This window comes from Doryrhamphus excisus, linkage group LG8 (genome assembly GCF_037039965.1).
Source record: "Doryrhamphus excisus strain RoL-2023G ecotype Guam linkage group LG8, RoL_Dexc_Guam_v1.1, whole genome shotgun sequence".
NCBI lineage: Eukaryota > Metazoa > Chordata > Actinopteri > Syngnathiformes > Syngnathidae > Doryrhamphus > Doryrhamphus excisus.
This window is the reverse complement of record NC_136364.1, coordinates 1,855,001-1,873,527: the sequence shown is the minus strand read 5'-3', so window position 1 is coordinate 1,873,527 and position 18,527 is coordinate 1,855,001. Positions and strand designations below refer to the sequence as shown.

General features: G+C 43.7%; 2 protein-coding genes across 14 annotated transcripts in view; one reads left to right on the top strand and one right to left on the bottom strand.

Moving 5' to 3' along the window:
• Nucleotides 1-5,398, top strand: part of LOC131134954 (alpha-2-macroglobulin-like protein 1) — a 33,074-nt gene extending 27,676 nt beyond the window's left edge. For all 3 annotated transcript variants that reach the window (XM_058080698.2, XM_058080697.2, XM_058080695.2), the window contains exons 27-36: nt 2,234-2,308; nt 2,666-2,828; nt 2,910-3,109; nt 3,174-3,389; nt 3,674-3,792; nt 3,881-3,971; nt 4,035-4,103; nt 4,337-4,442; nt 4,539-4,580; nt 5,011-5,398. In XM_058080698.2, the coding sequence (XP_057936681.2) occupies nt 2,234-2,308; nt 2,666-2,828; nt 2,910-3,109; nt 3,174-3,389; nt 3,674-3,792; nt 3,881-3,971; nt 4,035-4,103; nt 4,337-4,442; nt 4,539-4,580; nt 5,011-5,033 (1,104 nt within the window). In that variant the 3' untranslated portion in view covers nt 5,034-5,398. The remainder of the gene's footprint in view (nt 1-2,233; nt 2,309-2,665; nt 2,829-2,909; nt 3,110-3,173; nt 3,390-3,673; nt 3,793-3,880; nt 3,972-4,034; nt 4,104-4,336; nt 4,443-4,538; nt 4,581-5,010) is intronic.
• The window catches only part of phldb1b (pleckstrin homology-like domain, family B, member 1b), a 67,827-nt gene continuing 54,518 nt past the window's right edge, over nt 5,219-18,527 (bottom strand). For 6 of the 11 annotated variants that reach the window (XM_058080686.2, XM_058080685.2, XM_058080691.2 and 3 more), the window contains 9 exons: nt 17,630-17,732; nt 17,303-17,347; nt 16,168-16,501; nt 13,987-14,077; nt 13,612-13,758; nt 11,597-11,816; nt 8,884-8,969; nt 8,759-8,788; nt 5,219-7,245 (listed from right to left, as the gene is read on the bottom strand). In XM_058080686.2, coding sequence (XP_057936669.2) covers nt 7,105-7,245; nt 8,759-8,788; nt 8,884-8,969; nt 11,597-11,816; nt 13,612-13,758; nt 13,987-14,077; nt 16,168-16,501; nt 17,303-17,347; nt 17,630-17,732 — 1,197 coding nt within the window. In that variant the 3' untranslated portion in view covers nt 5,219-7,104. Of the gene's footprint in view, nt 7,246-7,291; nt 7,973-8,754; nt 8,789-8,883; nt 8,970-11,596; nt 11,817-13,611; nt 13,759-13,986; nt 14,078-16,167; nt 16,502-17,302; nt 17,348-17,629; nt 17,733-18,527 lie in introns of those variants that run through there. The other 5 variants (XM_058080690.2, XM_058080694.2, XM_078792604.1 and 2 more) reach the window with 4 other exon arrangements.

The window sequence follows — 18,527 nt, the reverse complement described above, 5'->3', positions numbered from 1 at the left end:
GCAAATAAGTATTTGAACACCTGAGAAAATGAATGTTAATATTTGGTACAGTAGCCTTTGTTTGCTATTACAGAGGTCAAACGTTTCCTGTAGTTTTTCACCAGGTTTGCACACACTGCAGGAGGGATCTTGGCCCACTCCTCCACACAGATCTTCTCTAGATCAGTCAGGTTTCTGGGCTGTCGCTGAGAAACACGGAGTTTGAGCTCCCTCCAAAGATTTTCGATTGGGTTCAGGTCTGGAGACTGGCTGGGCCATGCTAGAACCTTGATATGCTTCTTACGGAGCCACTCCTTGGTTTTCCTGGCTGTGTGCTTCGGGTCGTTGTCGTGTTGGAAGACCCAGCCACGACCCATCTTCAATGCTCTGACAGAGGGAAGGAGGTTGTTCCCCAAAATCTCACAATACACGGCCCCAGTCATCCTCTCTTTAATGCAGTGCACTCGTCCTGTCCCATGTGCAGAAAAACACCCCCAAAGCATGATGCTACCACCCCCATGCTTCACAGTAGGGATGGTGTTCTTCGGATTGTACTCTTCATTCTTCTTCCTCCAAACACGCTTATTGGAATTATGACCAAAAAGTTCTATTTTGGTCTCATCTGACCATAAAACTTTCTCCCATGACTCCTCTGTATCATCCAAATGGTCATATGCAAACTTAAGACGGGCCTTGACATGTGCTGGTTTAAGCAGGGGAACCTTTCGTGCCATGCATGATTTCACATCATGACGTCTTAGTGTATTACCTACAGTAACCTTGGAAACGGTGGTCCCAGCTCTTTTCAGGTCATTGACCAAGTCCTGTCGTGTAGTTCTGGGCTGATTCCTCACCTTTCTTAGAATCATTGAGACCCCACGAGGTGATATCTTGCATGGGGCTCCACTCCGATTGAGATTGACCGTCATGTTTAGCTTCTTCCATTTTCTAATGATAGCTCCAACAGTGGACCTTTTTTCACCAAGCTGCTTGGTAATTGCTCCGTAGCCCTTTCCAGCCTTGTGGAGGTGTACAATTTTGTCTCTGGTGTCTTTGGACAGCTCTTTGGTCTTCGCCATGTTACAAGTTAAAGTCTTACTGATTGTATGGGGTGGACAGGTGTCTTTATGCAGCTAACGACCTCAAACAGGTGCATCTGATTCAGGATGATACATGGAGTGCAGGTGGACTTCTAATGGGCAGACTAACAGGTCTTTCAGGGTCAGAATTCTAGATGATACACAGGTGTTCAAATACTTATTTGCAGCTGTATCACACAAATAAATTGTTAAAAAATCATGCATTGTGATTTCTGGATTTTTCTTTTTAGTTTATCTCTCTCACAGTGGACATGCACCTACGATGAAAATTTCAGACCCCTCCATGATTTCTAAGTGGGAGAAATAGCAAAATAGCAGGGTGTTCAAATACTTATTTTCTTCACTGTATATACGTACGTACGTACATACATCACATATATACGTACGTACGTACATACACATCACATAACATACATGCATACATACATCACATACATCATGCATGCATACATACATGACATGCATACGTACATACATGCATACGTACAGACATCACGTACACACATACATACATCACATACACACATACATACATACATACATCACATACATACACACATCACATAACATACATGCATACATACATCACATACATACATACATACATACATACATCACATATATACATACATACGTACATACATACACACATCACATAACATACATACATCACATATATACATACGTACATACATCACATATATACATACGTACATACATACACACATCACATAACATACATACATACATCACATATATACATACGTACATACATACATACATCACATATATACATACGTACATACATACATACATCACATATATACATACGTACATACATACACACATCACATACATACATACATCACATATATACATACGTACATACATACACACATCACATACATACATACATCACATATATACATACGTACATACATACATACATCACATAACATACATACATACATCACCATGTAATCCGTGATAAATCAAACACAGCGACAGTAGATCCAAATAATTTTGTCTTGCTACAAGAGCCATCTGCCAGGGCTTTGAAGCTAGCTTTAGCAATCTAAACAGTAAATAATTAGAGAATCTAACTAGCAAGCGCTGTGAGTATGAATCAGTGAAGGTGTCGTGATGTCCACCAGGGAGGAGTGAGTGACGACGTGTCCCTGACGGCGTACATCACCGCCGCCCTGCTGGAGCTCCACCACAACACATCGGTGAGTCTCTCCTCATTCTCCTCATTCCATCCCGTCTTACTTCTGATCTCAGTGACGGACACGTCATTCCAAAGATTCCAGCCAAGAGAAGGCAGGTCCCGCCTCCACGTTGCTGCCAACTGGTCTACAGGTTTAGCAGAAATTCACCTGGACCAAGAGCCAGGAAGGTCTATCATAGACGAACCCCCATCGTTTGTGGTGGGAAGCATTTCAGTGTAACACAGTTGACCAGGACCAAGAGCCAGGTCGTTTTTCAGCGTAGCACCAAAGAGAGGACTAACATAAAGTGGTTTTGGTTGAGCCACCGTGGTTGGTGGTTCCAAGATGAATGCTTGAAGAAGGTGTGTGGTCTTCCAGGATCATGTGGTCCAGGAGTGTCTGAGGTGCCTGAAGGCATCACCCAGCTGGTTGGATAACCTGTACACCACGGCCCTCATGGCCTACACCGTCACCCTGGCTGACGACCAGGAGATGAGGGGCAAGCTTCTCAGCTCCCTGCACCAGCGCTCCACCACAGACGGTAGCCCCCCCCCCCCCCCCCCCCCCCCCCCCCCCCACACACACAAAGGGTGAAAGCTTTATCTGGTCTCTGGTCTTCTAGCGGGGGGAAGTCGTCACTGGCAGCGAGCGGGGGCCTCAAAGAAAGGACTGGATTCCCTGGAGGTGGAGATTACCTCCTACGTGGTTCTGGCGCTCCTGTCTGGGCCCATCCTGCCGGACTTTGGTTTGGACTACACGTCCGGCATCGTGCGCTGGCTCACGCAGCAGCAGAATCCTTACGGAGGATTCTCCTCCACACAGGTAGACCCCAACATTTCCCACAGGCGGACCGGTTCCGAGCTTGACCCCAATCTTTGCTCCTCAGGACACGGTGGTGGCCCTCCAGGCGCTGGCCAAGTATGGCGCTGCCACCTACAGCGTGGAGGGCAGAACTACGGTGACGGTGACATCACTAGGAGGTCTGAGCAAGCAGTTCCATGTGGACCAAAGCAACCGGCTGCTGTACCAGGAGGAGAAGCTGAGTGACGTTCCTGGAGAATACACGCTGAAGGCGGAAGGACAGAGCTGCGTTCAGGCACAGGTACCACGCCGGGAACTCTGGATGTCACGGTTGTCTTTCATTCTTCTTGACGTCCTTCAGGCTAGATGGAACATTTGCATAACAATACTTTCTAACGCTGCTGCCTTGGAGAACATCTGTCTGTAAGTCATGTGCAAGTGGAATATAGATTGGATAAGTCATATTCAGTTACAAAGGTCACCAACAATCCAAAGCTTCTGGGTTTCTTGGAGTACTTGAGATGTTTTGGATGCCGACGCCAAGCGTCCTTTGCGTGGTTGATGAGTGTCTTTGTCCAATGACAGCTGTCCATGCATTACAACGTCCCGCCTCCCCCTGACTTCTCTGCCTTCAACGTGTCCACCAGCACCATGTCCAAATGCAACGCCAACAAACCACGCATCATCCTCTTCGTGCACGCCAGGTCTGTTGTGTACTGAAGTACAAATCAGGTAGTAGAAGTAGTAGTACATGTACTGTAGGATGTAGAAGGACGTGTGTGTATGTCGAAGGTACCAGGGCAGGAGGGAGGAGACCAACATGGTCATCATCAACATCAAGCTGCTGTCAGGGTACATCCTGGATCAAAGCTCCTTGGGTCTGGTGAGTTCCTTCCTCCTCTTCCTCCTCGTCTTCCTCCTATTGGCTCACCGTCTTCATCCTCAGCTGAAGAAGGAACGCTCCGTCAAGCGTGTGGACGTGGACCAAGCTTCCGTCAACATCTACTTGGACGGGGTAGGGACGTACCGCTTTCTCTTTTCCTAAAACGCATTTGACCTTTGACCCGCTACATTGACATTTAGTACGTGTGTATATATGCATGTCACAGTGGTTACCATAGCAACCCCAATGCTAGCCATGTACACGTTAATGGACATGATTATGTGACAGTGTGTGATCATGCATTATGATAGCATTCCAAATTAGAGTGTGTGTGTGTGTGTGTGTGTGTGTGTGTGCGCGCGCAGCTGAGGAAAGGTGAACAGGTGATGTACAGCGTGACCTTGGAAGAGGACGTGCCAGTCAGGAACCTGAAGGCAGCTGTGGTCAAAGTATACGATTACTACCAGACAAGTAAGACTTATTTCTATCAGGAATACAGAACACATTGAAGACCATGGACAACAATATTAATAATAATATTAATAATAATACATGTTTGTGTTGCAGGTGATGAGGCGGTGACGGAGTACACATCCTCATGTGCACAGAGTAAGTTTCTATTCATCTATTCTTCAATTATGACATCATACTCATGAAACTTATAATAATGATCACCAAAAATGTACAAAAAAAAAGGCACCAATTGCCTGTGCTGTGCAGGTGAGCAACTCTGAGCGTGTGCCTGAATACAGTGCACCCTACTAGTGGCTCCTCATGTGCTAGGGTTCCATGTAAGCTGTACATTGACATGTATCATCACATAGTAACAAGTCATTACCCACAGATGAAGCAAAGTACCAAAGTTAGTGTTTTTGTAATATTTAAGTGGGGTTAGTGGGTTTTTTTCCTGTGATTGTGACACAGTAAGGCATTGATGTGCTGGTTTAGGCAGCAGTCTTGTTTCATGAGGACGCTTGGAGATTCATTTCGTTCATTGGATGTTTCAGTGTCCCATGGTGAAACGGTGTTTTATTTGTAGGTGATGCTGTTAACGAGCTTTAAATGAACGACCTTCACTTTCAAAGCCGCAAGATGATGTGGAGGTTATCTTTCTTCTTCTTTTTCAAGATTTTACCAGCGGTTTTTTTTTTGTGCAAGTGATTTTTCTCTTCCATCCTGTTTCTTTGTTTTGCTTTTTCACAAACCTCTGAAACGCTTTTAACACTTTTAAGAAAAGGAGACTGTGCTCTGTAACACTTTTTATTGACAAATAAATGTTGTCAACTCAAGGTGGAGGATGATGCGTACAATAAGTGTAAAAACAATCTGTAGAAAAGGTGTGTGTGTGTGCGTGTGTGTACCATTTGCAAACCAAAGTCAGTTCAATCCATCATTGAAATGAAATAAAGAGAAAAATAAAAAACAAGTATTGTGTCCCATTTCAATAATATACTTTCTTTGCTTTTCAATATAGATCCAAGCTATATAGATACATTTAGCAGCCTCGCCGTTGTCCAGTTTGCTTGTGTGTGTGGTAAAGGCAAGGAAGATAGAAGATAATATATTAACATCTTTTTCCAAGAGGCACAAAGAGCACAAACCATCAGAATGCACAGGCAGCCTCTCCGCCCACCTAGATCCACAACAACATAGACACGGTCACCGAACAAGAGACTACATTTCCCATCATGCAAAAGTCATTTCCATCCTCAAAATGTCCTGCCTGGTGGGCGACTAAACATGTCGACATGTTGGTACTGCAGTCCCTCTAGTAGGCACAGGTCTATGATGGTACTGCAGTCCTTCTAGTAGGCACAGATCTACGATGGCTGCGGAGATCTTTCCTAGTCTTTGGTTGCTCCACCAGTTCCAGTCATGTCTTACTTGACCTCTACTTCCTTTAGTCCTTGAACGTAAAGCTAGTTCACCGCGTTTTCACCGAGTTCACGTCATTGAACACACCACGCTCACCTTTATGACACACTATTTAAACCACATGTAGCCTACATAAAGTGATAAAGTGTGCAACTGAATTCCTACGTTCCCTGAAGGCAACGCGATTGGGGGTGGTACCAAAGCCTCTTTGATGCCACACCCACCTCAGTGATGGAACCTTGGGCCGTCATAACGCTCCGCAGCCGGGGTGGGGGGGAGGAGTTTAGTGTTTCGTATTTCACCTGCACGTCTACATGAGGTCATCATCATCGTCATCATCATCATCATCATCATCATGCAGCGCCATGTACAGTGCAGGGCAGGAACGTGATTGGCCCAACACGTTTCTACACGCACGAGTGAAATGACGCACGTACAAAGATGAGAAGTGTTGAGCAGGCTGGGAGGATTGAACGTGAATTCTATCACAGAAGTAAGGAAAACAGGGTTCCATAAACGTTACACGAGGAAACAGGATTCCATAAACGTTACACGAGGAAACAGGGTTCCATAAATGTTACATGAGGAAACAGGGTTCCATAAACGTTACATGAACGTACCTCCTTCAACTTGACATGAATTGTGTGGAACATTTCTTCCTCTACATGTAGTACTACTACAAAAGAGAAGTACTACATGGAGCAGCACGTACTGGTGAACTTCTGGTGAAGGCCACACGGTCTAAGTACCTGTCAGGTATGAGCCCATCGTCTATCTACAAGTCTTTAGTAGACCTAAAAGTCAGGTCTAGTTATCATACCTTGGAGTGTATTGACACTAGTATTGTGGTGTATTGACACTAGTATTGTGGTATAGTGTATTGTGTATTGCATTTGCCGTACGGAAGGTGATGGGTGAAAGTGGAGGTCAGGGGCCATTTGATCCTAATGTCGGGGGGAGGGGTCTTATATATTAGCAATCTAGACTAGTATGTTCTATTCATGTTCTACATGTTTCTATTTGTTGTCCTGATGATGAATGACGTGTGTAGTACCCTGTGTGAGATGTAGGGACATAGAAGTAGTGTAGCAAGTAGTACTGCGTACTGCACGTGTGGTATCAATACTGTAAAGACGTCATCCAACATGTTGGACATTTGGCAACATACTAAACATTTTGGTTTCTGTCCCTTTAAGAGAGTGGTGGTGAAGTGTTTGTGTGTGTGTGTGTGTGTGTGTGTGTGTGTGTGTGTACATGATCAGGTGATGAACTGCGTGTAGCCCTCGGCCCCCGTCACGATGACGTCCATCCAGATCCTCATGGCCTCGGCTGAGGGTGCCACCATGTAGTAGAGGCGGTCGTGGGTCTTCACACAGAAGGTCAAGGTCGGGTTAGGACTCTGAAGGACACAGAGAGCATGCATCACAACCTTTCCCGGCCAATCATCTCTCAGCTACCAAGACCAACTTCTGGCTTTTATTTTGGATGCTTTCCAGCCCCCTTTTCCTTTTCCGTGGTGCCCCAGTGAGCCTAGGAGCGATGTTGTCTGGGACTACATGGCCCTGGTGGGGTCTCCCAAGGCAAACAGGTCCGAGGTGACAGGCCAGACTAAGAGGGATTAAGAAGTCCCCTATGGAGACAGCAAAGAGGAGAAACCGCACTTCGCCTGGACGTGGGATACCGGGCCTCACTCTGGAGGGGCTTGCAGGCAAGCGCCTGGTGGTCGGGCCTTCACCCGTGTGGCTGACCCCAAATGGGCCGAAGAAACCACACAGGATCTCCCCCTCATAGACTCACCACCTGCGGGGGCAAGCATAAGGGTCCGGTGCAGTGTGTGTTGGGTGGCGGTCAAGGGCGGGTGCCTGGGCAACCTGGTCTTTGATGGCCAAATCTGGTTCTTGGGACATGGAGCCTGAACTCTTTCCCACCAGAGGTTGAGATATTCCGACTAGATATAATAACACAGTTTGGGTTCTGGAACCAAACTCCTTGAGAGGGGCTGGACCTTGTTCTAGTCTGGAGTTGCTGCAGGGGAGAGGCGGGAAACTGGTGTGGGCTTATTAATACCGCCCCAGCTTGGTGCCTCTGTGTTGGGGTCATCCCCGGTGAACAAGAGGGTCATTCCCCTACACCTTCGGGTTAGGGAAAGGGTCCTGACTGTCGAGGAAAGGCCTCCCTGATCTGAACCCGTGCGGTGTGATGTTACTGGACTTGTGTGTGAACCACTTTTCCACCATGTTCAAATATAGGGATGTCCAAGTGTAGTGCACTTGGCACCAGGACAGGGGTGGTAGTAAAAGGAGTAGGGGTGGTGGTCAAGGATTAGGGAGTGTGAAAGGAAGCTAGCTTGGTTTAGCATTAGTGTGTTTGAGTATATCTTCATCATTTTAATGGAAGGAGTGTTTCATAATGCAAGATGACTACGTGGAAGTTATGAGAGAAGATGGGAAGCACGTTTATTATATATGAGAAAATAACAGTAGTTCCATACATACATATACCATATTTTCTGGAATATAAGTCGTACTTTTTTTTATAGGTTGGCTGTTCCTGCAACTTATACTCCAGAGCGACTTATAAATGAAAAAAGTGTTAATGTTCCATAAACACTGGACACCTTTTCTGTTCATGTTTATTTTTCGTGTAGCTGAATAACTATTATGTTAGCATATCTTACATATATTCAGCCTGTTCTATATTCTTATTAATGTTAGAACTTAATAATGTCTGTTTTGGTCAAAATGTTTTGTAAAATAAATTACCCGCTAAAAATGTGACTTATAGTCCAGTGCGACTTATGTATGTTTTTTTCTACCTAATTATGCATTTTTGGCCTTTTGCGACTTATAGTCCAGAAAATATGGTATTTATATACACACACACACACACACACATGGATGGAGGATACATACGCTGGTCAGATTGAGGTAGAAAAAGGCCTTCTTGATGTGAGAAGAGGCGGCCAAAGAAAAGAGAAGGAAAAGAAGGAAGGATGATGTTGATGTGGAGAAAGGATGAAATGAGGATGAGGGCGTACCTTGGTGGCGCTGCGGAGGTGATCATAGTAGACCTCCTCGATGGCCTGGAAGTAGATGACCCCCTTCAGCTTGTTCTCATGTTTGTCTGGGGGAACAAAGGAGACACGGCGATGACCTTACCGTCAGCCTCATTCGTCCTCATCCTAAAGAACCAGCGCAGACGCGTCCCGTCTTTAAAAAAAGACGTCCAACTTTGATCACGTTAAGCGTTTCAGTGATGGATAAAAAATGACAAGCACAGCACTTTTCCCAGCAAAGCTGCTCTTATTGTACGTTCACTTGCCTTCTTACGCTACTCTGCTACATCATTGCACTTTGTTTCATCAGCCACTGCAGAACTGCAGCAAGGAACCGGTGGGGAACTCGACACCCCTTCTCTACCTCCAGGCGCAAACACTCCAGCAGCCAACTTAAGAGCAGTAGGTAGACATTTCCAGGAATAATAGTTTGCCTTCATAACGCCGCTATTATCTGCTAATGACCTGTTTAGCATGGAAATAGCCCGTGTTTGCATCTCCCTGCTCCCACAGCAAACTAACACCTCCTCATCAGCAGACGTTCATCCTCCTCGCTCGTCTTCACGCTCCACAGGTAAGTCGTACGTGTCAGTCGGCCTCCTTGGAGAGCGCTGCCACCCCGGAGCCTGCCCCCCCCCCCCCCCCCCCCCCCCCCGGCTTTTAACTAGCTACCATTTAAGGAGCTCCAAGCGGAACCTTCAGGGGACTTCAAAGGGCTGAAAGAGAGCCTCAATTACCCACCCACCCCCCACCCCCCACCTGCTGCACCTCACATGTTGGAAAATATTCAGCACACGTTACACACAGTATGTCCTCTTCTTGATCAATGTCAGGCAGGAAAGAAAAGGCTGCTCATTTGTCTCTTCTTTCTGCTTCCAACAATATTCCATTATTAATAATAGTACACTTACTGTGTGTTTAGAACTAGTACACTTACTGTGTCTTTAGAACTAGTACACTTACTGTGTCTTTAGAACTAGTACACTTACTGTGTGTTTCACTACTACAATGCATGATAGAACTAACCAAGTACACTTACTGTGTCTTTAGAACTAGTACACTTACTGTGTGTTTAGAACTAGTACACTTACTGTGTGTTTAGAACTAGTACACTTACTGTGTGTTTAGAACTAGTACACTTACTGTGTGTGTAGAACTAGTACACTTACTGTGTGTTTCACTACTACAATGCATGATAGAACTAGTACACTTACTGTGTGTATAGAACTAGTACACTTACTGTGTGTTTCACTACTACAATGCATGATGGAACTAGTACACTTACTGTGTGTTTCACTACTACAATGCATGATGGAACTAGTACACTTACTGTGTGTTTCACTACTACAATGCATGGTAGAACTAGTACACTTACTGTGTGTATAGAACTAGTACACTTACTGTGTGTTTCACTACTACAATGCATGATGGAACTAGTACACTTACTGTGTGTTTCACTACTACAATGCATGATAGAACTAGTACACTTACTGTGTGTTTCACTACTACAATGCATGATAGAACTAGTACACTTACTGTGTGTTTAGAACTAGTACACTTACTGTGTGTTTAGAACTAGTACACTTACTGTGTGTTTCACTACTACAATGCATGATAGAACTAGTACACTTACTGTGTGTTTCACTACTACAATGCATGATGGAACTAGTACACTTACTGTGTGTTTCACTACTACAATGCATGATGGAACTAGTACACTTACTGTGTGTTTCACTACTACAATGCATGATAGAACTAGTACACTTACTGTGTGTTTCACTACTACAATGCATGATAGAACTAGTACACTTACTGTGTGTTTCACTACTACAATGCATGATAGAACTAGTACACTTACTGTGTGTTTCACTACTACAATGCATGATAGAACTAGTACACTTACTGTGTGTTTGAATGATAGAACTAGTACACTTACTGTGTGTATATGTAGAACTAGTACACTTACTGTGTGTTTCACTACTACAATGCATGATAGAACTAGTACACTTACTGTGTGTTTCACTACTACAATGCATGATAGAACTAGTACACTTACTGTGTGTTTCACTACTACAATGCATGATAGAACTAGTACACTTACTGTGTGTTTCACTACTACAATGCATGATGGAACTAGTACACTTACTGTGTGTTTCACTACTACAATGCATGATAGAACTAGTACACTTACTGTGTGTTTCACTACTACAATGCATGATAGAACTAGTACACTTACTGTGTGTTTCACTACTACAATGCATGATGGAACTAGTACACTTACTGTGTGTTTCACTACTACAATGCATGATAGAACTAGTACACTTACTGTGTGTTTCACTACTACAATGCATGGTAGAACTAGTACACTTACTGTGTGTTTCACTACTACAATGCATGATGGAACTAGTACACTTACTGTGTGTTTCACTACTACAATGCATGATGGAACTAGTACACTTACTGTGTGTTTCACTACTACAATGCATGATGGAACTAGTACACTTACTGTGTGTTTCACTACTACAATGCATGATGGAACTGGTACACTTCCAAGTGCACAAACCTCATTATCTGATTACCGTTTACATGAGAATACAACATTCCAACTACATTTATAGGTCAGCAAAGTGGAAAAAGCATCAAGGGTCCCCTTTAGTATAACCATCACTACTTGTAGTGAAATGCAAATCCTTACCAACATAGTAGGAGAAGGTCCTTTTGAGGCGGTCAAAGACAAACCAGCGTTTCTTCCACGACTTGATCTTGCCTCCCATCTTGACCAGGAAGCCCTTGCACATCTTCTCAGTCAGGATGATATGGTAGCAGGTCTCCACGCTGTGGCCCGACGCCTCAATGTGAGCGCGAAGGTCAAACTCCTCCTTCCTGATGGGCAGGTAGCGTGTCATTGGACGGGCCTGCATACAAGGACAAAGCACAGTGGGCTGTCATCACTTCATGTTCATTGTCATGCATAACAACAACTATACAACATAGTTCTATAGAACTGCAAATCATCTAATTTGTATTATATATCATTCTATACCTTTGCTATTTGTAAAATACTACAGTACTACTGGATTATGCAGTGTCCTGCTATTTAAGCTGAGACTTAATTGGTTCCTTTTTTGGCCGCAATAATTCACAGAGTTGAGATTGTTATGCTACAGATGTTATGATACAAATGATACAGAGCATACTGCACACTTTGGTTATGAAATACTTTAATACACTTCTGCCTTGTAGCCTACTGTATGTGTCTAAGTAATGTTCAAGTGTAAGACCTACAGTATGTGTCTGTAAGTAATGTGCAAGTGTAATGATATGAAGTGATAAATGTGCTATTTTAGACAGCAGTATTGTTTCATTAAAACATTAATCATGTCTAGCTTGAAGATCGTTTGCTACTGATGAAATATGCATGTATGTATGATTGATTTCCACTCTTTTCATTCATTTGTATGAAGTCTTGCTGTTAAGATGTCTGTTTGATACGTTTCTACACACCAGGGTGCATCCAGGTGTCATGTCCTGCATTAAAAGTGCCTTCCTCCACAACATTTGGACATTAATTAAATAGATAAGATTTTATTGTATCCATATAGTTTTAGTTTGTGTTCTTTAGTTTGGAAAAAGAAAACAACAACAAAAGCTGGCAATTTTTGACTGATGCCTGCAGCCACTTACAGTCATGAACTATGCTAGGGGATGTGGAAGATGTGTGATGTTACATGATTGTTACAATGTATTCTTGACACATTTTCGTGTGGAACATATGTACTTTGAATGGAACAAAGAGGGTGTATACATTCATTGACACTGATCACCCATGAGTGAAGCTAACCCATACCCATCACATGGATTCATTGTAAATGGGCCTACTATTGACCAGGTGTGGGTGGGGTTGGGCTGGGCCCAACATGATTTGTTTTTCATGGGGCCCTGAATTATTGGCTGTACCCCTGCTATTGGCTATATGATATGAAAACAGGAAGCATAAACTGACCCTAATTTAGACCAGGAACCTTTTCGCTAAGAGAGCCATGAAAGCCACGTATGTTAAAATGTTTGACAACTAAATGTGTACATTTTTAAGAAGCTAGCCAATAATAAATCAAATATTCTTACCATTAACTCATTCACTACCAAAGATAAGAGGCACAGAGGTGATGACGCAACTGCACAATACAAGAGATCATGTTTGGTGCACTTTTTAACAATATTAGAGCCATCTAATAACACCCCTAATCCGTAAAAAGGGCCACAAGCATGCATTACATGCATCAGAAAGTTTGATATGTTGACAGTTTATTTTCAACACCATGATTTAAGTCACGTTTTATGTGAAAATGGGTAATCGTATTAAGAAATGTCAGAGTCATCAAAAGAGCCACAGGTTCCCTAGCCCTGCATCAGACGCTACACTTTGGGATTATGGCAGTCAGAGGTGATCCGCTTTTCCACGCAAATTGGCCGATACTGATCGGTGTCCAATGCCCGGAGCATCCCTAATTGTACCAAATACATCAGGCTTGAACGTGAAGGCTAAAAGTCTGATAGTGATGTTCACTAGCTGATTTCTATGAGCTGATTGAAGAAGAGCTGAAATGTAACATTTGGGTAAAGACGAGTCCAATTTGAGATCCATTTGAAAGAATGGCCTGCTTCATTTGACACCACACATTCTCAGCATCTCATTGACCTCCTACTGACCTGGGAGAAGTTCTTGGCTCTCATCTTCACCTCTTTCTCCACCAGCTGCTGCCGATGGAGAGTTTCATCTTGCAGCCTCTTCTCAGCCTCCTCCCTTCTCTTCCTCTCTTCCTCCAGCATCTGATGGCGTGCAAGACTCTCCTGCTCCTGAAGGAGATGCCTCGTGTTCAGTGTTTGCACAAGCTGACAGTCATGAAATACGTTTACATGCATTCATTCAGTCTTAGTGGTGTCTAGGGTTTAGGACATGGACTCATTAACGGGCCAATAGAAATGAATAAAAGCTTTTATTCCACTGTATTGGATGCTTGTACGTATATTTCTTTGACAGCAGCACTGTCAAATCATTCAAACACAGTGATACATCTGCCTTACCCGAAACTCAATAAGTCGAGCTTTCTCCATCTGTGCTTCCTTCAGCATTTTCTCCATCTCTTCAATCTTCAACAAGTCTGCTCCTCCAGCGCTGGTGTGCACACAAAAACACCACAGGCTCAACACCCCATCCACTTTCATACATTCATGCCTCAATTCCATTCTCCTGTCCTCGTTAGGGTCAAATATAACAGGTTTTCACTCATCACGATCAGGTTTGATGCAAACTTTAAAATAGATACATTGGAGTCCAACAAGTTCGCTCAGTGTCATGTTATGCTTAAATCGGCAGGGGTCGCTCGTGTCCTCTGCAGACATCCTGTAGCCTGCATGGACTGTAAGAGTAGCACAATGTGATGTAAACAAAGATACCAGTAGCACACCAGTGTCCTCTTTGTAGCCCACATGCATGTCAGACTGGCTGCCATCAGTCAAGTCTTAGTGAGGATGGATGACAGGTTGATGGCCAACTTTTTTTTAATGCCGTGATGGACCCAAATTGCCTTTGAGATACTACAACAACAAGAAACCTACCCAATGCTGAGTGTGACTTATTAGGTCTTGTTGTCCATATAGTTTCCTGTCTAGATGGCTCTAATGTTAAAAAGCATATTTACCAGCTGGAATAGGCTACTATGCCTAACATGTCTTATTTTGGCTTATTATGTCTATTATATTGGACTATAAGTGTTGTTATTTCATGTCTACTGGGTTCTGGTAATGTTAAAAAGCATATTTAGAAGGCGGTAAAAAAGGCTTTCTATGCCTAACAAATCTTATCATATATTGGGCAATAGGAATTTAAAGGTGACTGACTATAGGGGTGTTATTTCATGTCCAGATAGCTCTAATAATGCCAAAAGACATAATAAGACATTAGGCATAGTAAGCCTGTTTACCACCTTCTAAATATGTTTACTATGTTGGGTAATATGAGCATAAAGGTGACTATAGGGGTTTTATTTCATGTCTAGAGACTTTTAATAATGTCAAAAAACATATGCAGAGGGTCAAAAACAGGTTTTATATCCTCTAATTACCAAAATATTCCATTCATTAATACTGAATGCTACTCCGCTGGTGTCCCTGGAAAGTACAGTATCCCCCGCCAAAAGTGGCGATGAGGAGCAATGCCATGGTAGTCACTCTAAGAATCGGCTACGCTGTAGGCAGGTTTGTGTCGGGGTTGGTGCGAACCAACTCCCCCCATACAAGTGGCACCATAAAGTCACCCCAGTATAAAGTACACACTGTAGCTTCCTACCCTGACTGGTAGTTTCTAATGTGCACTTTTAATGAGTGCACAAAGTTATGTTAAATATTGGACTAATGCAAGTCTCTTGTGAGCTGTGATTTTACAGTGGCTGCTGCTGAGAGTCTCTTCCCGCCAACACAAGATGCTTCCAACAACAGATGGTCCCCAAATGACAACGTGCACATAAAGTCCTAAATGGTGGGGAGCAGAATGGGAAACGGTGCCTTTGGGTGCATTTGTCTGACGGAATGCTTCATAACACGGCTAAATGGGTTTATCCAGCATCGTAGGTGCCACTCTCATTATTATGAGTAAATATGTTGCTGTAGTACTGCTCACTTGGGCACTCATCAACACATATTAGTAGATATTACTACTTTACCTGGACCAATGAAGGAGAAAGATGCTGGTTGAATGAAGAACAAAGGCAGTAAAAGCATCCAAAGGCTCAAGTGACTCTTCTCTTACAAATGTTGGAACTTTTACATTTCACCCTGAAAACCTTTTGTCCACTCTAATCTCACATGTGTGACTGTACAGTCATGTTCATCATCGTCATCGTCTTTTAGCTAGGGATGCTCGGACCCATCAGTACTGAATGATTTCCGTAAAAAAAACGTGATCAGCATATGTCGATAAATGCCTTGGAAAGCCCATCACAAAAACTGAAACCCGACATGTGTGCTGTTACGTAGGGTTGCCAACAGGTGTGCTGAGCATGCACTTTGTCCCGTATCGCCACCAGAATCTACACTTGTCTGTAGAAACAGGGCCACCCTGTATCTTACCACACTTCTCAGTGCAAACACTCTGATTCACTTGAAAGACTACATAAGTACAGAAGCACACCAAGTGATGGAGCCCTGAGCCGCACCACACCTGAAGATCAATCCTTGACACCTGGCCATGCCTGGTAGAATACGTACCTGGACATGTTATCAGGTGAGCAGGCTGAGTTGTTCCCAGTGGACACGCTAGTATCCATGCTGTCAGAGCTCTCCAGACTCAGTGTGTCGTAGGGCTGCTCTCCAGCTGATGGTGGATGGTGGTGCAGGATGGAGTGCTGGACCAGAGGAGGGGGGCCTTCAGAGCGGTGAGTGAGTGCGGGGCTGTAGGACATTCCTGGCGAGTACGTGGGTGTGGAAGCCATGATGTGAGGCAGGGAGCCATGGAGTGCTTCCCATTGGCACTGTGCCTCCGCTGCTGCCCTCTGCTTCAGCTCAGCCAGACGACGTCGCTGCTCTTCAATCACCTGTTGACCTAAGAAAATTGATATATATATATATATATACATATATATATATATATATATTTTATGTATCTTAACTGGATTTGTCCTACAAGCAAAAAAGCTAATAGGACAGATGTCCCGCATCGACAACACACCACCAAGAGTACTCAAACCCATGCAGCACATATCACACTAGGACTGTGTCTCAAATGGAATACTTGCATCAGTACACTGTACTGTACTGTGTACCGTGTATTCATTCATATCATGGTACACTTCAAATGATGCCTCAAATAATATTTTTCTTCTTCTCGCGTTTTAAAAGGTGAATTCCAACCACTCCACGGAGCATGGGCGCCAACATTTGGATCACCTCGTAAAATATCTGCCAGCAATTTTACCCAGTGGATGATTCTGTAATAATTAAAATTAAGTTCCAAAGGTCAATGTATGACGATTTGTGGTGTGTGTACACCCTACAGACAGTGTACTGCATGTTGCCGTACTTGTGTGAAGACACAAGTGGAAGTAAGTGAGTGCACCAATTGAGACACAGCCTGTGTTTTTACAACTAAAATACCATCACCACGTTTGACCAACACCTTTCCAATCCATGCTACTGGTGTCTTACTGGGTTCTTAAAGGCATCTGAAGAAAGGCCCATAGCTTAGCAACCTTGTAAGCATGCATGGCTTAGATATCATAGACGGCAAGAAACGATAGGACATAAGATGAGAGAGCTTTGGATGGAGTTAATAACACACTGGGCATGGGAATGACTCAACGTTGCTGCTGTTGCTGTTAGGAGATCACACGGTTTCAAAGGCTACCTGCTGATCTTCCCTTTGTGGGGGGATGGCTGGAGTTCTGAGGGTCTACAGTCCGCAAAGACAGAAAGATGTGAACAAGCTGAACCACCGTCACGCTAGAGAACGCTTGATGAGTGGAGCCATGCCAGCTCCAAATGTACCCGACTGCCTGACATCACCTTACACCAGTCGGAACCAACGGCATGGGCGGCCATTGGGGCTACATTTAAGGCTAATTGATGAGCTCACTAGCTCAACGTGGTGTAAACAAAGAATAGTAGGAGTGTCAAGGAGGTGTAATTTCATATATATAACAGGGTCTTATGCACCAAACATGAACTTGCTAACCTTTTTGCTGCAGTGCTAGCTGTCTCTTGCTCTCTATGCTCTGCAGGGTAGCTGCCAAGTTCCTGGGCAAACTGCTGGAGCTGTGGGCGGGCAGAAGCGGGCTCTGAAAGACAGGGTGGGCGGGGTCAGAGGATGAGCTGGAATGAGTGAGAAGTGACGGCATCATTGTGTGTACACACACACACACACACACACACACACACACACACACATACACGCACAGTGGTGTGAAAAGGTGTTTGGCCCTTTACTTACTGCTGTGCTTGTGGGGTCATCACACTGTTCACCACTGTTCCATGTTTATAATGGCTCTCACTGTGGTTGGCTGGAGTCCTGCTTTATAAATGGCTTTGTAACCTTTTCCACACTGATATATCTCAATGACGTTTAGTTTTAACTTCATTGAAAGGTTAAAAAATAACTAGGGGGTTGGTGGTGTGGGGTTTTTCCTCCCTTAATTAACTGCATTTTGTCTTCAGTTGTGTTGTCATTGACTAATATTTACATCTCTTTTTCACACCACTGTGTGTGTGTGTGTGTGTGTGTGAATGCTGTGTATGTATAAAATAAAAAGTCAAAGTAATAAAAGTTACGGCTGAATGTACAGCAAAGAGTCTTACTGCTTTTCTTGCTTACTGTGCTCCCAACTCCCTTGACATAATCAAAACCCTGTGTTAAAATCAAGCTACCATAAAAATTATCCAATGTTCATATCTACATCAGATCAAACACTTTATTATTACTTTGCAAATGTATTATTATTTTTTAATGCAAGTGTAGTTTGTGCACACCTCAAGGGAAGAAGGAGTGGAACAAAAGAAGACGTGACCAAGTGTACCTGTTGATTTGTCATGTAATGTCATGTGACCAAGACCACCATGTGTGACACCATGAGGTC